This window comes from Manis javanica, chromosome 4 (genome assembly GCF_040802235.1).
Source record: "Manis javanica isolate MJ-LG chromosome 4, MJ_LKY, whole genome shotgun sequence".
Classification (NCBI taxonomy): domain Eukaryota; kingdom Metazoa; phylum Chordata; class Mammalia; order Pholidota; family Manidae; genus Manis; species Manis javanica.
Genome location: NC_133159.1, coordinates 35,960,118 through 35,977,959, shown reverse-complemented (window position 1 = coordinate 35,977,959; position 17,842 = coordinate 35,960,118). Strand labels below are relative to the sequence as shown.

Sequence of the window (17,842 nt, the reverse complement as noted above, 5' to 3'; positions counted from 1 at the left end):
AGAATATATTCACAAATGACATATCTGACAAGGGATTAACATCCAAAATATATAAAGAACTCACATGCCTCAACACACAAAAAGCAAATAACCCAATGTAAAAAATAGGTGGAGAATATGAACAGACACTTCTCTAAAGAAGTAATTCAGATGGACACCAGGCACATGAAAAGATGCTCCACATTGCTCATTATCAGAGAAATGCAAATTAAAACCACAATGAGACATCACCTCACACCAGTTAGGATGGCCAACATTGAAAAGACAAGGACAACAAATGCTGGCAAGGATGCAGAGGAAGGAGAACCCTCCTACACTGCTGATGGGAATGTAAACTAGTTCAACCATTGTAGAAAGCAATATGGAGGTTCCTCAGAAACTAAAAATAGAAATACCATTTGACCCAGGAATTCCACTTCTAGATTTTACTCAAAGGAAACAAGATCCCAGATTCAAAAAGACGTATGAACCCTTATTGCAGCACTATTTGCAATAGCCAAGATATGGAAGCAATCTAAGTGTCCATCAGTAGATGAATGGATAAAGAAGTGGTGCTACATATACACAATGGAATATTATTCATCCATAAGAAGAAAACAAATCCTACCATTTGCAACAACATGGAGGTAGCTAGAGGGTTTTATGATCAGTGAAATGAAATAATCCAGGTGGAGAAAGCCAAGTACCAAATGATTTCCCTCATTCATGGATTATAACAATGAAGCAAAACTGAAGGAACAGGAGAGTGCAGATTTACAGACTCCAAGAAGGGAGTAGCAGTTATCAAAGGGGAGGGGTTGGGGTGTGGGGTGGTGAGGGAGCGAGAAGGGGATTGAGGGGCATTATGATTGGCACACATTGTGTGTGTGGTGGTCAAGGGGAAGACAGTGTAGCACAGAGAAGACAAGTAGAGACTTTGTGGCAACTTACTGTGCTGATGGACAGTGATTGCAATGGGGTGTGGAAGGGATTTAATAATATGGGTGAATGTTGCTCTGTGAAAACTTCATAAGAGTGTATATCAACAATACCTTAATAAAAAAAAAGAAAGAGAGAGAAAAGAAAAGGAAGAGATACCAGAGCACAAGCTTTCTCTTCCTGCATGCACAGATAATTGTCATGTGAGAACACAGAAAAAGGGGGCCATCTGCAAGCCAGGAACAGAGGCCTTGCTGGAAACCAACTCTGACAGCACCTTGATCTTAGACTTCTAGCTTTTAGAACTAACTATGAGAAAATAAATTTCTGTTGTTTAAGCCAAAAACAAAAACAAAATGAAACAAATGACAAAACCACAAAAGTAGCGTAGCCATTTCACACAGAAGAAAAAGACAAAGCCCTCTGGCATACAAGACACTAAGTGATATAGCTCCTAGATCATCTGCTGTCACATTCCGACTCTTCTCCCTTGGGGAAGGTAAACCGTGGGACCTTTGCCCTTACTTTTCTATCTGCCTAGAATTCTCTTCTACATGGCTCCTTCTTTCCATTCAGGCCACTGCTCATATGTTAACTTCTTAGAAAGGCTTCCCCTGGACATGTCATCTAGAATGGCAGCCCCTTCTCCAGTATGTCACTTTCTATCCCCTTATCCTTTATTCTTCTTCATAACACTTAGCATCTCCTGACATGCCAAATATTTATTCATTTATTTATTATTTGCCTATTCCCACATGAGCAGGAACTTAATTTTGTTCACTTCTGTTCTGCCACCACCTAAAGTACCATGGCACATTGTTGATCCTCATTAAGTACTGACTGAACAAATGGGTGAATGGAGGTCACTATCCTGCCTCCTTTCCCTTCCTTCCTCAGTTCATCTCGGTAAAAACAGAAAGAAAAGTTTGTGAGACGAGAAGAATTTCAGCAAACGGTAGACCTTAGAAGGAGATTCATCTGGGGCATCAAGCACACTAGCATGCTCCACGGAACAAGTTTTCTGGGGCATTTGAGAATGAGTCTTCAGTCCATTCAACCACTGTCATAAAACCCACAAGATTGCTGTCTTTTTCTGTGTCCTCACATGCATTTCCCTCTGTGAGTGCAGAAAGAGAGAGCTTGTGCTCTGGTATCTCTTCCTTTTCTTTTTTCTTTCTTTCTTTTTTTTCTTTTATAAAGGTACCCATTTTATTTTCATGGTACCTACCTAGCAAAACCTTAATCTTGGATCAATCCAAAAGGTTGCTTTTCTCTTTCCAGGCAGGCTGCAAAGCACTGTTGAAGAAAAATCATTCAACTGGATAGATTGGTGCACTATAAATTTAAGATCACTTATTTCAACCAATGACAAGATAAATAAGGGGGAAAAAAGCTATTGTTTATTTCTGAAAATGGCATAAATACTTTATATGATTTAACTCATTTAATCCTTATAAACCACCATAAAATAGATATTCATTTCATTGATGTAGAAACTGAAGCATAAGTAACTACCCAAAGTCACAGCTAGTAAAAGACAGGAATTTTCAGCTCACCCATTCTGATTCCAGAGCTTGAGCTTTTAATACTTATTGCCATGCAATTTAATTTTGTTTCCCTAGTCAGCTCTCTCTACCACTGACTGTAATAGGGCTACTTTGATGTCTGACTCTCAGGGGTATCATTCATGTTTACATTATAAGCAATCCTTAGAGGCAAATTTATAGCCTTAAATTTATATTTTAAAAGAAGAAAAGATCAAAGGTCAGAAAATAAGCAACTGAAAAAAGGAAGATAGAACAAATTCAATGAAAGCTAAAATAAGAAAATAAAAAATATTAAAGCAGAAATTAATGAAGTAGGAAACATTAATAAAGTATAATTGAGAGGATTAACAAAGCCAAAATTCTTTTAAAAGAGTAATAAAACTGAGAAACATGGGGAGAGATTCTCAAGATGGCGGCATGAATAGGGTGGCAGAAAACTCCTCCCAAAACGATATGTATCTTGAAAATACACCAATACAACTATCCCTAAAAGAGTGACCAGAAGATACAGTACACCAGCCAGGCTACATCTACATCTGTGATAACTCAACATCTCACAGAAAACGGTAAGATTCAAAGCCGTGACCCCACAGGACCCGAGCACTCCCCCAACCCCAGCTCACTGATGGAAGGAAAAGAATTAGAATGGGGAGGGAGCAGAAGCACAGGACTGCTAAATAACCAGCCCTAGTAATCTCCACCAGGAGCACAGACACACATTGCATGGTTCTCTGGATATAGGAGGAAGAGAAAAGCAAAATCCGAGAATAAGACTGCAAACAGAATCCCACAGCCAGCTACCCTGGGACAAAGAAAAGCAGGCGCTTTAAAAGTCTTAAAGGGACAAGGGTTTAACAGGTGGACAAAATTGACTTGGCACAATCAGCCCAGCAGGCTGAGAACTTTAAGGAACTTCAGACTCCGTAAACCCCTGGGAGGCAACACAGCTTCAAAGCACCTCATGGCAATAAGCAGCCTGCCGTTCATTCCCCCCTGCTGGCACTGCAAGCAAACAGGCTGACCCACCATTGCTGCCAAACAGCCAGGGAGCAGCCCCACCCACAGCAACTACACAGAGGATTCTCCCTGTGCACAGCTAACAGGCCTAGACCCAGATGCTCCGCGCTCTGTGTGGTTGACCAGCACAGACAGAGGAGACCGGCACAGAGTTCAGGAAGCACAAAGGGGCTCTGTTCTCATGGTGAAAACGCACTGCTCACCTGAAACCGCTGCCAGTGCCCTAGGCCATCCTGAGGTCCACCCTGCCCACAGCAGCTCAGGGGATTAACCCAGAGGCTGCTCCCTGGGTGCAGTTGCCTGGCACAGGCAGGGATTCTGGTGCAGAATATGGGAAGCACATAGGGGCTTCCTCCTCATGGCAGAACACACACCACTCACCTGTAACACCTATCAGTGCCCTAGGCCAACATGAGGTCAAGCCCACCCAGGGCAGCTCATGGGATTACCCAGAGGTTGGTACCTGTGTGCACATAACAGGCACATGCAGTGGAGATGGGCAAGGAGACCTGCAAGCAGGAAGGGACTTTCTTCTCACAGCTGACACATTCGCCACTCACAGGTGACCACTCCCATCACCATGAAAAGGAAGAAGAACCTTTTTCAGTCCAAAAGCCCTCAAACATCACAGAGAGGGCCTGGTGAGACTGAAATCAACAGTCTTCCTGAAAAAGAATTAAAAATAAAAGTCATAAGCATGCTGATGGAGCTACACAGAAATATTCAAGAGTTAAGGGATGAATTCAGGAGGGAGACAACAGAAATGAAACAAACAATGGAAGAATTTAAGAGCAGACTGGATGAGGTGGAAGAGACTGTTAATGAAACAGAATTCAGAGAACATGAATACTGAAAAGCTGAGGCAAGGAGAGACAAAAGGATCTCAACAAATGAAACAATATTAAAAGAACTGTGTGACCAATCCAAATGGAACAATATTTGCATTATAGGGGTACCAGAAGAAGAAGAGAGAGAAAAAGGAATAGAAATTGTGTTTGAAGAAATAATTGCTGAAAACTTCCCCAATCTGGGGAAGGAAATGATCTCTCAGACCATGGAAGTCCACAGATCTCTCAACACAAGGGACCCAAGGAGTATAACACCAAGACATATAATAATTAAAATGGCAAAGATCAAAGACAAGGACAGAGTATTAAAGGTAGCCAGAGAGAGAAAAAAGATCATCTACAAAGGAAGACCCATCAGGTAATCATCAGACTTCTCAGCAGAAACCTTACAGGCCAGAAGGGAATGGCATGATATATTCAACACAATGAAACAAAAGGGCCTTGAACCAAGAATACTGTATCCAGCAAGATTATCATTTAAATTTAAAGGAGGAATTAAACAATTCCCACACAAGCAAAAGTTGAGGGAATTTGCCTCCCACAAAACATCTCTACAGTGTATTTTAAAGGGACTCCTCTAGATAGAAGTATGTCTAAGGCTAAATAGCTGTCACCAGAGAAAAAAAACCACAGCAAAGAAAGCAGAACAACCAAATACTAACAAAAGGCAAAATAAAATCAGCTATCCACAAAATCAGTCAAGGGAAACACAAAGAGTATAGAATAAAACACCTGACCTACAAAGAGTAGAGGAGAAAGAAAAAGAAGGGACAGAAATAAAGAATCATCAGACTGTGTTTATAATAGCTGAATAAGTAAGTTAAGTGAGACAGTTGATAGTAAAGAAGACACCCTTAAACCTTTGCTAACCACGAATCCAAAGCCTGCAATGGCAATAAGTACATATCTATAGATAATCACCATAAATGTAAATGGACTGAATGTACAAATCAAAAGACACAAAATAAAACAATGGATAAAAAAGCAAGACCCATCTATATGCTGCCTACAAGAGACTCAGGTCAAACCCAAAGACATATACAGACTAAAAGAGAAGGGATGGAAAAAGATATTTCATGCAAACAACAGGGAGAAAAAAGCAGGTGTTGCAGTACTTGTATAAGACAAAGTAGACTTCAAAACAAAGAAAGTAACAAGAGATAAAGAAGTGCATTACATAATGATAAAGGGGTCAGTCCAACAACAGAATATAACCATTATGAATATATAAGTACCCAACACAGGAGCACTGACATATGTGGAGGAAATACTAACAGAATTAAAGGAGGAAATAGAATGCAGTGCATACATTTTAGGAGACTTCAACACACCACTCACTCCAAAGTACAGATCAACCAGACAGACAATAAGTAATAAGACAGAGGCACTGAACAACACACTAAAACAGATGGACTTAACAGACATCTACAGAACTCTACACCCAAAAGCAGCAGGATACACATTCTTCTCAAGTGCACATGGAACATTTTCCAGAATAGACCAAATACTAGGCCACAAAAAGAGCCTCAGTAAATTAAAAATAGATTGAAATTCTGCCAACCAACTTCTCAGATCACAAAGGTATAAAACTAGAAATAAATTGTACAAAGAAAACAAAAAGGCTCACAAACACATGGAAGCTTAAAACATGCTCCTAAATAATCAATGGATCAACGACCGAATTAAAATAGAGATCAAGCAATATGTGGAGACAAATGACAACAACAGCACAAAGCACGAACTTCTGCGGGATGCAGCGAAGGCAGTTCTAAGAGTAAAGTATGTTGCAATCTATGCCAGTTTAAAGAAAGAAGAATAATCCCAAATGAATAGTCTAAAGTCACAATTATTGAAATTGGAAAAAGAAGAACAAATGAGGCCCGATGTCAGCACAAGGAGGGACATAATAAATAGCAGAGAAAAAATAAATAAAATTGAGAAGAATAAAACAATAGAAAAAAATTAATGAAACCAAGAGTTGATTCTTTGAGAAAATGAACAAAATAGATAAACCCCTAGGCAGAGTTATTAAGAGAAAAAGAGAATCTATCCACATAAACAGAATCAGAAATGAGAAAGGAAAAATCATGACAGACACCACAGAAATACAAAAGAATTATTAGAGAATACTATGAAAATCTATATTTAAAGAAATAAACAATATGGACAAATAAGGAAAAAAATCTATATACTAACAAACTGGATAACCTAGAAGAAATGGACAACTTTATAGAAAAATACAACCTTCCAAGAATGACCAAGGAAGAAACAGAAAATCTAAATAGACCAATTAACAGCAAAAAAATAAAATTGGTATCAAGAACTACCCAAGAAAAAAAATCCCTGGACCAGATGCATTCACTGCTGAATTTTATCAGACATTTAGAGAAAACATAATACCCATTCTCCTTAAAGTTGTAGAAGAGAAGGGAATACTCCCAAACTCACTCTACGAAGCCAGCATCACTCTAACACCAAAACCAGGCAAAAACCCCACAGAAAAAGAAAATTACAGACCATTATCCCTGATGAATGTAGATGAAAAATACTCAACAAAATATTACCAAACCAAATTCAAAAATACAGCAAGAGGATCATACACCATGACCACATGGGATTCATCCCAGGGATGCAATGACATACAACATTTGAAAATCCAACAACATCATCCACCACATCAACAGAAAGAAGGACAAAAACCACATGATCATTTCCATACATGCTGAAAAAGCATTCAACAAAATTCAACATCCATTCATATTAAAAACTCTCAACAAAATGGGTATAGAAAAGTCACAATTATTGAAACTGGAAAAAGAAGAACAAATGAGGCCTAAAGTCAGCAGAACGAGGGACATAATAAAGACCAGAGAAGAAATAAATAAAATTGAGAATAAAATAATAGAAAAAATCAATGAAACCAAGAGCTGGTTCTTTGAAAAAATAAACAAAATATGATAAGACCCTAGCCAGACTTATTAAGAGAAAAAGAGAATCTACACACATCAACAGAATCAGAAATGAGAAAGGAAAAATCACGATGGACACCACAGAAATACAAAGAATTATTAGAGAGTACTATGAAAACCTATATGCAAACAAGCAGCAAAACCTAGAAGAAATGGAAAACTTCCTAGAAAAATACAACCTTCCAAGACTGACCAAGAAAGAAACACAAAATTTAAACAGACCAATTACCAGCAAAGAAATTGAAGCAGTAATCAAAAACCTACCTAAGAACAAAACCCCTAGACCAGATGGATACACTGCTGAATTTTATCAGACATATAGAGAAGACATAATACCCATTCCCCTTAAAGATTTCCAAAAAATAGAAGAGGAGGGAATACTCCCAAACTCATTCTATGAAGCCAGCATCACTCTAATACCAAAACCAGGCAAAGACCCCACAGAAAAAGAAAATTTCAGACCAATATCCCTGATGAATGTAGATGAAAAATACTCAACAAAATATTAGCAAACCAAATTCAAAAATACAGCAAGAGGATCATACACCATGACCACATGGGATTCATCCCAGGGATGCAATGACATACAACATTTGAAAATCCATCAACATTATCCACCACATCAACAAAAAGAAGGACAGAAACCACATGATCATTTCCATAGATGCTGAAAAAGCATTCAACAAAATTCAACATCCATTCATATTAAAAACTCTCAACAAAATGGGTATAGAAAAGTCACAATTATTGAAACTGGAAAAAGAAGAACAAATGAGGCCTAAAGTCAGCAGAACGAGGGACATAATAAAGACCAGAGAAGAAATAAATAAAATTGAGAATAAAATAATAGAAAAAATCAATGAAACCAAGAGCTGGTTCTTTGAAAAAATAAACAAAATATGATAAGACCCTAGCCAGACTTATTAAGAGAAAAAGAGAATCTACACACATCAACAGAATCAGAAATGAGAAAGGAAAAATCACGATGGACACCACAGAAATACAAAGAATTATTAGAGAGTACTATGAAAACCTATATGCAAACAAGCAGCAAAACCTAGAAGAAATGGAAAACTTCCTAGAAAAATACAACCTTCCAAGACTGACCAAGAAAGAAACACAAAATTTAAACAGACCAATTACCAGCAAAGAAATTGAAGCAGTAATCAAAAACCTACCTAAGAACAAAACCCCTAGACCAGATGGATTCACTGCTGAATTTTATCAGACATATAGAGAAGACATAATACCCATTCCCCTTAAAGATTTCCAAAAAATAGAAGAGGAGGGAATACTCCCAAACTCATTCTATGAAGCCAGCATCACTCTAATACCAAAACCAGGCAAAGACCCCACAGAAAAAGAAAATTTCAGACCAATATCCCTGATGAATGTAGATGAAAAATACTCAACAAAATATTAGCAAACCAAACTCAAAAATACAGCAAGAGGATCATACACCATGACCACGTGGGATTCATCCCAGGGATGCAATGACATACAACATTTGAAAATCCAACAACATCATCCACCACATCAACAGAAAGAAGGACAAAAACCACATGATCATTTCCATACATGCTGAAAAAGCATTTGACAAAACACAACATCCATTCATGATAAAAACTCTCAACAAAATGGGTATAGAGGGCAAGTACCTCAACATAATCAAGGTCATATATGATAAACCCACAGACAACATCATACTTAACAGCAAGAAACTAAAAGCTTTTCCTCTAAGATCAGGAACAAGACAGGGATACCCACTCTCCCCACTGTTATTCAACATAGTACTACAGGTCCTGGCCATGGAAGTCAGACAAAACACAGAAATACAAGGCATCAAGATTGGTAAAGAGGAACTCAAACTGTCACTATTTGCAGATAACATGATATTGTACATAAAAAACCCTAAAGACTCAATTCCAAAACTACTACAACTAATATCTGAATTCAGCAAAGTTGCAGGATACAAAGTTAATACACAGAAATCGGTTGCTTTCCTATACACTAATGATGAATTAACAGAAAGAGAAATCAGGAAAACACTTCCATTCACAATTACATCCAAAAGAATAAAATACCTAGGAATAAACCTAACTAAGGAAGTGAAAGACCTATACCCTGATAACTACAAGACACACTTAAGAGAAATTAAAGGGGACACTAACAAATGGAGACTCATTCCATGCTCTTGGCTAGGAAGAATTAATATCGTCAAAATGGCCATGCTGCCTAAAACAATCTACAGATTCAATGCAAAGCCTATCAAAATACCAACAATATTCTTCAATGAACTGGAACAAATAGTCTTAAAATTCATATGGAACCACAAAAGACCCTGAATGGCCAAAGCAATCCTGAGAAAGAAGAATAAAGCAGAGGGCATCTCACTTCCCAACTTCAAGCTGTTCAACAAAGCCACAGTAATCAAGACAACACAAAAATGGAGTCACAGACCAGTGGAAGAGAATAGAGAGTCCACAAATTAACCCAAACATATATGGTCAATTAACATATGATAAAGAAGCCATGGATATACAATGGGGAAATGACAGCTTCTTCAACAGCTGGTGTTGGCAAAACTGGACAGCTACATGTAAGTGAATGAAACTGGATCACTGCCTAACCCCACACACAAAAGTAGTCGAAGTGGATCAAAGACCTGAATGAAAGTCATGAAACCATGAAAATCTTGGAGGAAAACACAGGCAAAAATCTCTTGGACATAAACATGAGCGACTTTTTCATGAACATATCTCCCTGGGGAAGGGAAACAAAAGCAAAAATGAACAAGTGGGACTATATCAAGTTGAAAAGCTTCTGTACAGCAAAGGACACCATCAATAGAACAAAAAGGTATCCTACAGTATGGGAGAATATATTCATAAATGACAGATCCGATAAAGGGTTGACATCCAAAATATATAAAGAGCTCATGCACCTCAACAAACAAAAAGCAAAAAATCCAATTAAAAAATGGGCAGAGGAGCTGAACAGACAGTTCTCCAAAGATGAAATTCAGATGGCCAACAGACACATGAAAAGATGCTCCACATCACTAATCATCAGAGAAATGCAAATTAAAACCACAATGAGATTATCACCTCACACCAGTAAGGATCGCCAACATACAAAAGACAAACAACAAAAAATGTTGGCGAGGTTGTGGAGAAAGGGGAACTCTCCTACACTGCTGGTGAGAATGGAAACAAGTTCAACCATTGTGGAAAGCAATATGGAGGTTCCTCAAAAAGCTCAAAATAGAAATACTATTTGACCCAGGAATTCCACTTCTAGGAATTTACCCTAAGAATGCAGCAGACCAGTTTGAAAAAGACAGATGCACCCCTATGTTTATCACAGCACTATTTACAATAGCCAAGAAATAGAAGCAACCTAAGTGTCCATCAGTAGATGAATGGATAAAGAAGATATGGTACATATACACAATGGAATATTATTCAGCCATAAGAAGAAAACAAATCCTACCACTTGCAACAATATGGATGGAGCTAGAGGGTATTATGCTCACTGAAATAAGCCAGGCGGAGAAAGACAAGAACCAAATGATTTCACTCATATGTGGAGTATAAGAACAAAGAAAAACTGAAGGAACAAAACAGCAGCAGAATCACAGAACCCAAGAATGGACTAACAGTTACCAAAGGGAAAGGGACTAGGGAGGATGGGTGAGAAGGTAGGGATGAGGCGGGGAAAAGAAAAGGGGCATTACAATTAGCATGTATAATGTGGGGGGGGGGATACAGGGTGGCATGGGCTGTACAACACAGAGAAGACAAGTAGTGATTCCACAGCATCTTACTATGCTGATGGATAGTGACTGTGAAGGGGTATGTGTGGGGTTTTGGTGAAGGCGGGAGCCTACTAAACATAATGTTCTTCATGTAATTGTAGATTAATGATACCAAAAAATAAATCAGTACATGTACATGGTTAAAAATTCAAGCAGTTTGAAAGGGTGAACAATGCTAAGAAATATAGACATTTAAGTCTCAATAATACAAACTTGTAAAGTCTTCTTAAATTTATCTCTGTACCTGAACCCATCCCAAGAAAAACGGCATTAGAATTTTTTTAGAACTAGACAAGGGAATGCTAAAGTAAATGCTGAAATGTGAATGCATAAACATAGTGATAAAAATTCTGAAAAAGAAAAATAACAAAATAATATTAGCCCTAGAAGATTAAAATATAAAATTGCCATAATTAAACTTTTGATAGGGCACAGAAATAGATCAGTTATATGAAATAGTAACCAGAAAGAGACCCAAATATACTTGGAAATTGAGTATAAGATGAATCTAGAATTTCAAGATTGAGGTGGGAGGAAGATTATTAACACATGTAGCTGTAACATTTTGCTTACCATGCAGAAAAAAAGTAAAATTGGATCCCTACCTCATATCTTATGCCAAAGCAAATTCTCAAATTCGGGATGGATCAAATATTTAGATCTTAAAAAACAAAACCACAAGCCTACTATTTTGAAAAACTTTCGAAAATAATCTTGGACGATGATACGGGCTAAATTGAGTTGCTTCAAAATTCATTGAAGGCCTAACCATCCGTCTCAAAACGTGACTGCATTTGGACAGAGGATCTTTGAAAAGGTAATTAAGTCAAAATAGGCCATTGCAGTGGGTCCTAATCTAATATGACTGGTGTTCATATGAGAAGAAGATACTAGAACATAGACACACACAGAGACAAGATGGCATGAAAACAGGGGGAAGGCAGCCATCTACAAGCCAAGGAAGGAAGCCTCAGAAGAACCAGCCCTGCTAACACCACCTTGGACTTCTAGCCTCCAGAGTCTTGAGGAAATGAATTTTTAATGTTTAAGCTACCCAGTCTGCGATTCTTTGCTATGGCAGCTCTTGCAAACTAACACAGGTGACTAAAATCTTTCTAAGCAAGGTAAGAAATTCAGAAGCCATAAGAGAAATGATTGACAAATTTAATAAATTTGACTACATGATTCATAAATTTGACTAATTTAAGATTTCTACACAGAAATAAAAAACTAACAATGGAAAGGCCCCCAAATGAAAAAAAAGAAAAACAAGGAAAAAAATAACACCCAAAGGGCTAATGCAGGGAAGCTAGGGTTCCTATGGCCAGGATCCTCACTGAAATGAAACCACCTGATGATGTAACTGGCTTGTTGCTAGGCTGCCGCTTCCACACCTTTAGGCAATAAGCTATTATTGCTCTATATAGAGAGCTCAGCCCAGTGCTCTGGGTGGAGGCAGAGATGCTAGTGCTCGACCTGCTGCCGGGAGAACCAGCCGTATAATAAACCCTTTCACCACCCACTGAAAAAAAAAGAAAAGGGGCATTACAAATAGCATGTATAATATGGGGGAGGGCATGGGGAGGGCTATGCAACACAGAGAGGACAAGAAGTGATTCTACAGCATCTTACTACACTAATGGACAGTGACTGTAATGGGTTTTCTCGGGGGGACTTGGTGATGGGGGGAGTCTAGTAAACATAATGTTCCTTATGTAACAGTAGATTAATTATACCAAAATTAAAAATTAAAAAATGGGTATAGAGGGCAAGTACCTCAACATAATAAAGGCCATATACGACAAACCCACAGCCAACATCATACTTAACAGCAAGAAGCTGAAAGCTTTTCCTCTAAGATTGGGAACAAGACAGGGATGCCCACTCTCCCTACTGTTATTCAACATAGTACTGGAGGTCCTAGCCATGGCAGTTAGGCAAAACAAAGAAATACAAGGCATCAAGATTGGTAAAAAAAAGAGCTCAAATTGTCACTATTTGCAGATGACATGATATTGTACATAAAAAACCCTCAAGACTCCATTCCAAAACTACTACAACTAATATCTGAATTCAGCAAAGGTGCAGGACACAAAACTAATACACAGAAATTGGTTGTCTTCCTATACACTAACGATGAACTAACAGAAAGAGAAATCAGGAAAAAAATTCCATTCACAATGGCATCCAAAAGAATAAAATACCTAGGAATAAACCTAACCAAGGAAGTGAAAGACCTATACCCTGAAAACTACAAGACACACTTAAGAGAAATTAAAGGGGACACTAACAAATGGAAACTCATTCCATACTCTTGGCTAGGAAGAATTAATATTGTCAAAATGGTCATCCTGCCTAAAGCAATCTACAGATTCAATGCAATGCCTATCAAAATACCAACAACATTCTTCAATGAAGTGGAACAAATAGTTTTAAAATTCATATGGAACCACAAAAGACCCTGAATAGCCAAAGCAATCCTGAGAAGGAAGAATAAAGCAGGGGGCATCTTGCTTCCCAACTTCAAGCTCTACTACAAAGCCACAGTAATCAAGACAATTTGGTACTGGTACAAGAACAGACCCACATACCAGGGTAACAGAACACAGAGTCCAGATATTAACCCAAATGTATACAGTTAATTAACATATGATAAAGGAGCCATGGACGTACAATGGCAAAATACATCCTCTTCAACAGCTTGTGCTGGCAAAACTGGACAGCTACATGTAAGATAATGAAACTGGATCACTGTCTAACCCTGTACACAAAAGTAAATTCAAAATCAATCAAAGACCTGAATGTAAGTCATGAAACCATAAAACTCTTAGAAAAAAACATAGGCAAAAATCTCTTGGATGTAAACATGAGTGACTTCTTCATGAACATATCTTGCTGGGCAAGGGAAACAAAAGCAAAAATGAACAAATGGGACTATATCAAGCTGAGAAGCTTCTGTACAGCAAAGGACACCAACAATAGAACAAAAAGGCATCCTACAGTATGGGAGAATATATTCATAAATGACAGATCCGATAAAGGGTTGACATCCAAAATATATAACAAGCTCATGCACCTCAACAAACAAAAAGCAAATAATCCAATTAAAATATGGGCAGAGGAACTGAACAGACAGTTCTCCAAAGAAGAAATTCAGATGGCCAACAGGCACATGAAAAGATGCTCCACATCGCTAGTCATCAGAGAAATGCACATTAAAACCATGATGAGATATCACCTCACACCAGTAAGGATCGCCACCATCCAAAAGACAAATAACAACAAATGTTGGCGAGGATGTGGAGAAAGGGGAACCCTCCTACACTGCTGGTGGGAATGTAAATTAGTTCAACCATTGTGGAAAGCAGTATGGAGTTTCCTCAAAAAGCTCAAAATAGAAATATCATTTGACCCAGGAATTCCACTTCTAGGAATTTACCCTAAGAATGCAGCAGACCAGTTTGAAAAAGACAGATGCACCCCTATGTTTATCACAGCACTGTTTACAATAGTCAAGAAATGGAAGCAACCTAAGTGTCCATCAGTAGATGAATGGATAAAGAAGATGTGGTACATATACACAATGGAATATTATTCAGCCATAAGAAGAAAACAAATCCCACCATTTGCAACAACATGGACGGAGCTAGAGGGTATTATGCTCAGTGAAATAAGCCAGGTGGAGAAAGACAAGTACCAAATGATTTCACTCATATGTGGAGTATAAGAACAAAGAAAAAACTGAAGGAACAAAACAGCAGCAGAATCACAGAACCCAAGAATGGAAGTAACAGCAACCAAAGGGAAAGGGACTGTGGAGGATGGGTGGGAAGGGAGGGATAAGGGGTGGGTGGAATGAAAGGGGGCATTACGATTAGCATGTATAATATGAGGGGGTGGCACGTAGAGGGCTGTGCCACACAGACAGGACAAGTAGTGATTCTACAGCATCTTACTACACTGATGGACAGTGACTGCAATGGGGTTTGTGAGGGGGACTTGAAGATGGGGGAGTCTAGCGAACATAATGTTCCTCATGTAATTGTAGATTAATGATACCTATATATATATATTATTTACAATAATAGTAAAACAAAACTCTTAGTGTAATTTGGTGCATTAACATACTAAAAAGAAGCACCATACAATCTTCTAAAAAGATAAAGAGAAAGACTCTGTTAAAGTCAATACTCATTCATGAAATACTCAGGAGATAGAATAAATGAAGTTGAGATTATAATAAATACTCTACATGTTAAGTATTATCATTTTTAATTATAGTAGTAGTAATACTAGTAGCAGTTGTTGATGGATTAGAAGAGAACTTCTATAACCTGATAAAAGAACATCTAGAAAAAGTAGAGCAAACATTAAAATTAAATGACAAAATATTATTTAAAATCAGGAAATATAGAAGGATACCTGATGTTATTAGTATTTTTGTGTTATTAATAATTTAAAAGTGCTAATGGTTACCAGGTACTAAGTGCATTAACTGTTAACAAATTTAATCCTTACAACTAAATGATGTACAGTAATTAGACAAAGTTTAACTTGAAAAATTTGAGTTATAAAAAGTTAAACAGCTTGCTCAAGGTATTAGTGTGGCAGGCCCCGGTTTTAGATTTAGGCATTTGGTTCCAAAGTCTATGCATTAATTCCTACACTACACTTCTTCTGTAATCACCCTTTCACTAGAGATCTTAGTCAGCCAAGTAAGACAAGAAAAAGAAATAGAAGGTATAAGGTTTGAAAAGAAAGAGAGAGAGAGAGAGAGAGAGAGAGAGAGAGAAAGGAAGGAAGGGAGGGAGGAAGGAAGGAAGAAAATTGTCATATATGGAGATATGATTATTTACACAGGAAAATTTAAAAATCTGTAACTTTAATGAATCAGGGAGCTAAGTAAGGTTGTTGTCTATAAAATCAATATCCAGAAATGAATTTCATTTCCATACCCAACAAACATAAAGTATAATTCTTAAAAATATATAATTTACAATAGTACAAACATAAAAGTACTCAGGAAGAAACGTAATAAGAGATATATAAGACCTTTATGGGTAAAACTAAGAACTTTAAGTTTTTCCTAAATCTAATTTTGTTAATGTAAGAGTATTCAATATTATAAAGATTTAATTCTTTCTAAACTGTCCTACAGGTTTATTGAAATTCTACCAGAATCCCCATTTTGTGTGTATGTGTGTGTGAAACTTGACAGACTGGTTCTAAAATCTACATAGGACAACGAAAAGTGCTAGTAATAGCCAAGATACTGATGAAGAAAAACAGGGTGGGGAAACTTGTCCTACTGGATATCAAGAGTTACTATAAAACTACAGTAATTAAAACAGCAGGGCACACAGATGAACAGACCAAGGGAACTGAATTTAGAATTGATTCCAGCCCAAAAGGAACATAATATAGAGACCTAAGCATTGCAGATCAGTGGGAAAGATGTGAACTATTCAATAGTGTTGTGAAAATTGGTTAAACATATAGAAAACCAAAAGCAGAAATTGAATCCCTATTCTAATCCATTCACAAAAATTGATTCCTAATGATTAGAAATATTAAATATGAAAAGACAAATTAAACACTCTGAGGAAAATATAAAATTATATATTTACTATAGTGGGGAAGGGAAGACTTTCTTAAGCAACACACCAAAAGTGCAAAACATAAAGAGACTGATAAATTGGCAGAATTTTGGACTTTTCTTCATCAAAAGAGACAACAAAAGAACGATATAGACAAACCACAAATTGGAAGAAAATGTTCACAACACATATAATAAAAGACCGCCTCGAATCAATAAAAAACAAAAAATTCAGTAGAAAAATGGACAAAAGACATGAGTAGCCATTTTACAGAAAAATAAACTGAGTTGGCTTTTGTATTAGACTGCTTGGACTGCCATAACAAAATACCATAGACAGACTGGGTCACTTAAATAACAGAAATTAATTTCTCACAGTTCTGGAGGCTGGGAAGTCCAAGATCAAGGTGACAGCAAAGTAGGCTTCACTCTGAGCCTTCTCTCTTGCTTTGTAGGCAGCCTCCATCCTTGTGTTCATATAACCTCTCTGTGCATATAGTGGGTACATAGGGAAAGGAGAGAACAAGCTCTTTGGAGTTTTTTGTTTTGTTTTTGGTATCGTTAATGTACAATTACTTGAACAATATTATGGTTACTAGACTCCCCCCATTATCAACTCCCCCCCATATACCCCATTACAGTCACTGTCCATCAGCGTAGGAAGATGCTATAGAATCATTACTTGTCCTCTCTGCATATACTCAAGTTCTTTGGAGTTTTATAAGCTCTTTGGAGTTTTGGAGTGTCCTTTTATAAGGTCACTAATCTCACTATGTGAGCCCCATTCTCATGACCTCACTAACCCTATTACCTCCCAAAGGCCCCATCTACAAACAGCATCACATTGAGGGTTAGGGCTTCAAAATATGAATTTTGGGGTCAGAGGAGACACAATTCAGTCCACAGCAGCTTATATAAACATCTTTTACAGCTGATCTCATTAATCATCAGGGAATAAATGTAAATTATAACAGAAACAAAATACTGTTTTACACTTACCAGATAATACAAAACTGAAACATTTGGTGATGTTAGGTGTTGGCAAGGATGTGGAACATGGGAACTCTCATTCACTGCTGGTGGGAATGTAAATTGGAACAAAGAACATGGAAAAGAGGCATTTTCTAGTG

At 37.5% G+C, this 17,842-nt stretch overlaps 1 protein-coding gene across 2 annotated transcripts in view; it reads right to left on the bottom strand.

Annotated features, from left to right (window-relative positions):
• The window catches only part of MAST2 (microtubule associated serine/threonine kinase 2), a 347,954-nt gene that overhangs the window by 326,236 nt on the left and 3,876 nt on the right, over positions 1 to 17,842 (bottom strand). The window contains exon 2 of one of the 2 annotated variants that reach the window (XM_073233836.1): positions 17,089 to 17,199. The exons of the other annotated variant lie outside the window; for it this stretch is intronic. Coding sequence (XP_073089937.1) covers positions 17,089 to 17,190 — 102 coding nt within the window. The 5' untranslated portion in view covers positions 17,191 to 17,199. The remainder of the gene's footprint in view (positions 1 to 17,088; positions 17,200 to 17,842) is intronic. 2 annotated transcript variants of the gene reach the window in all.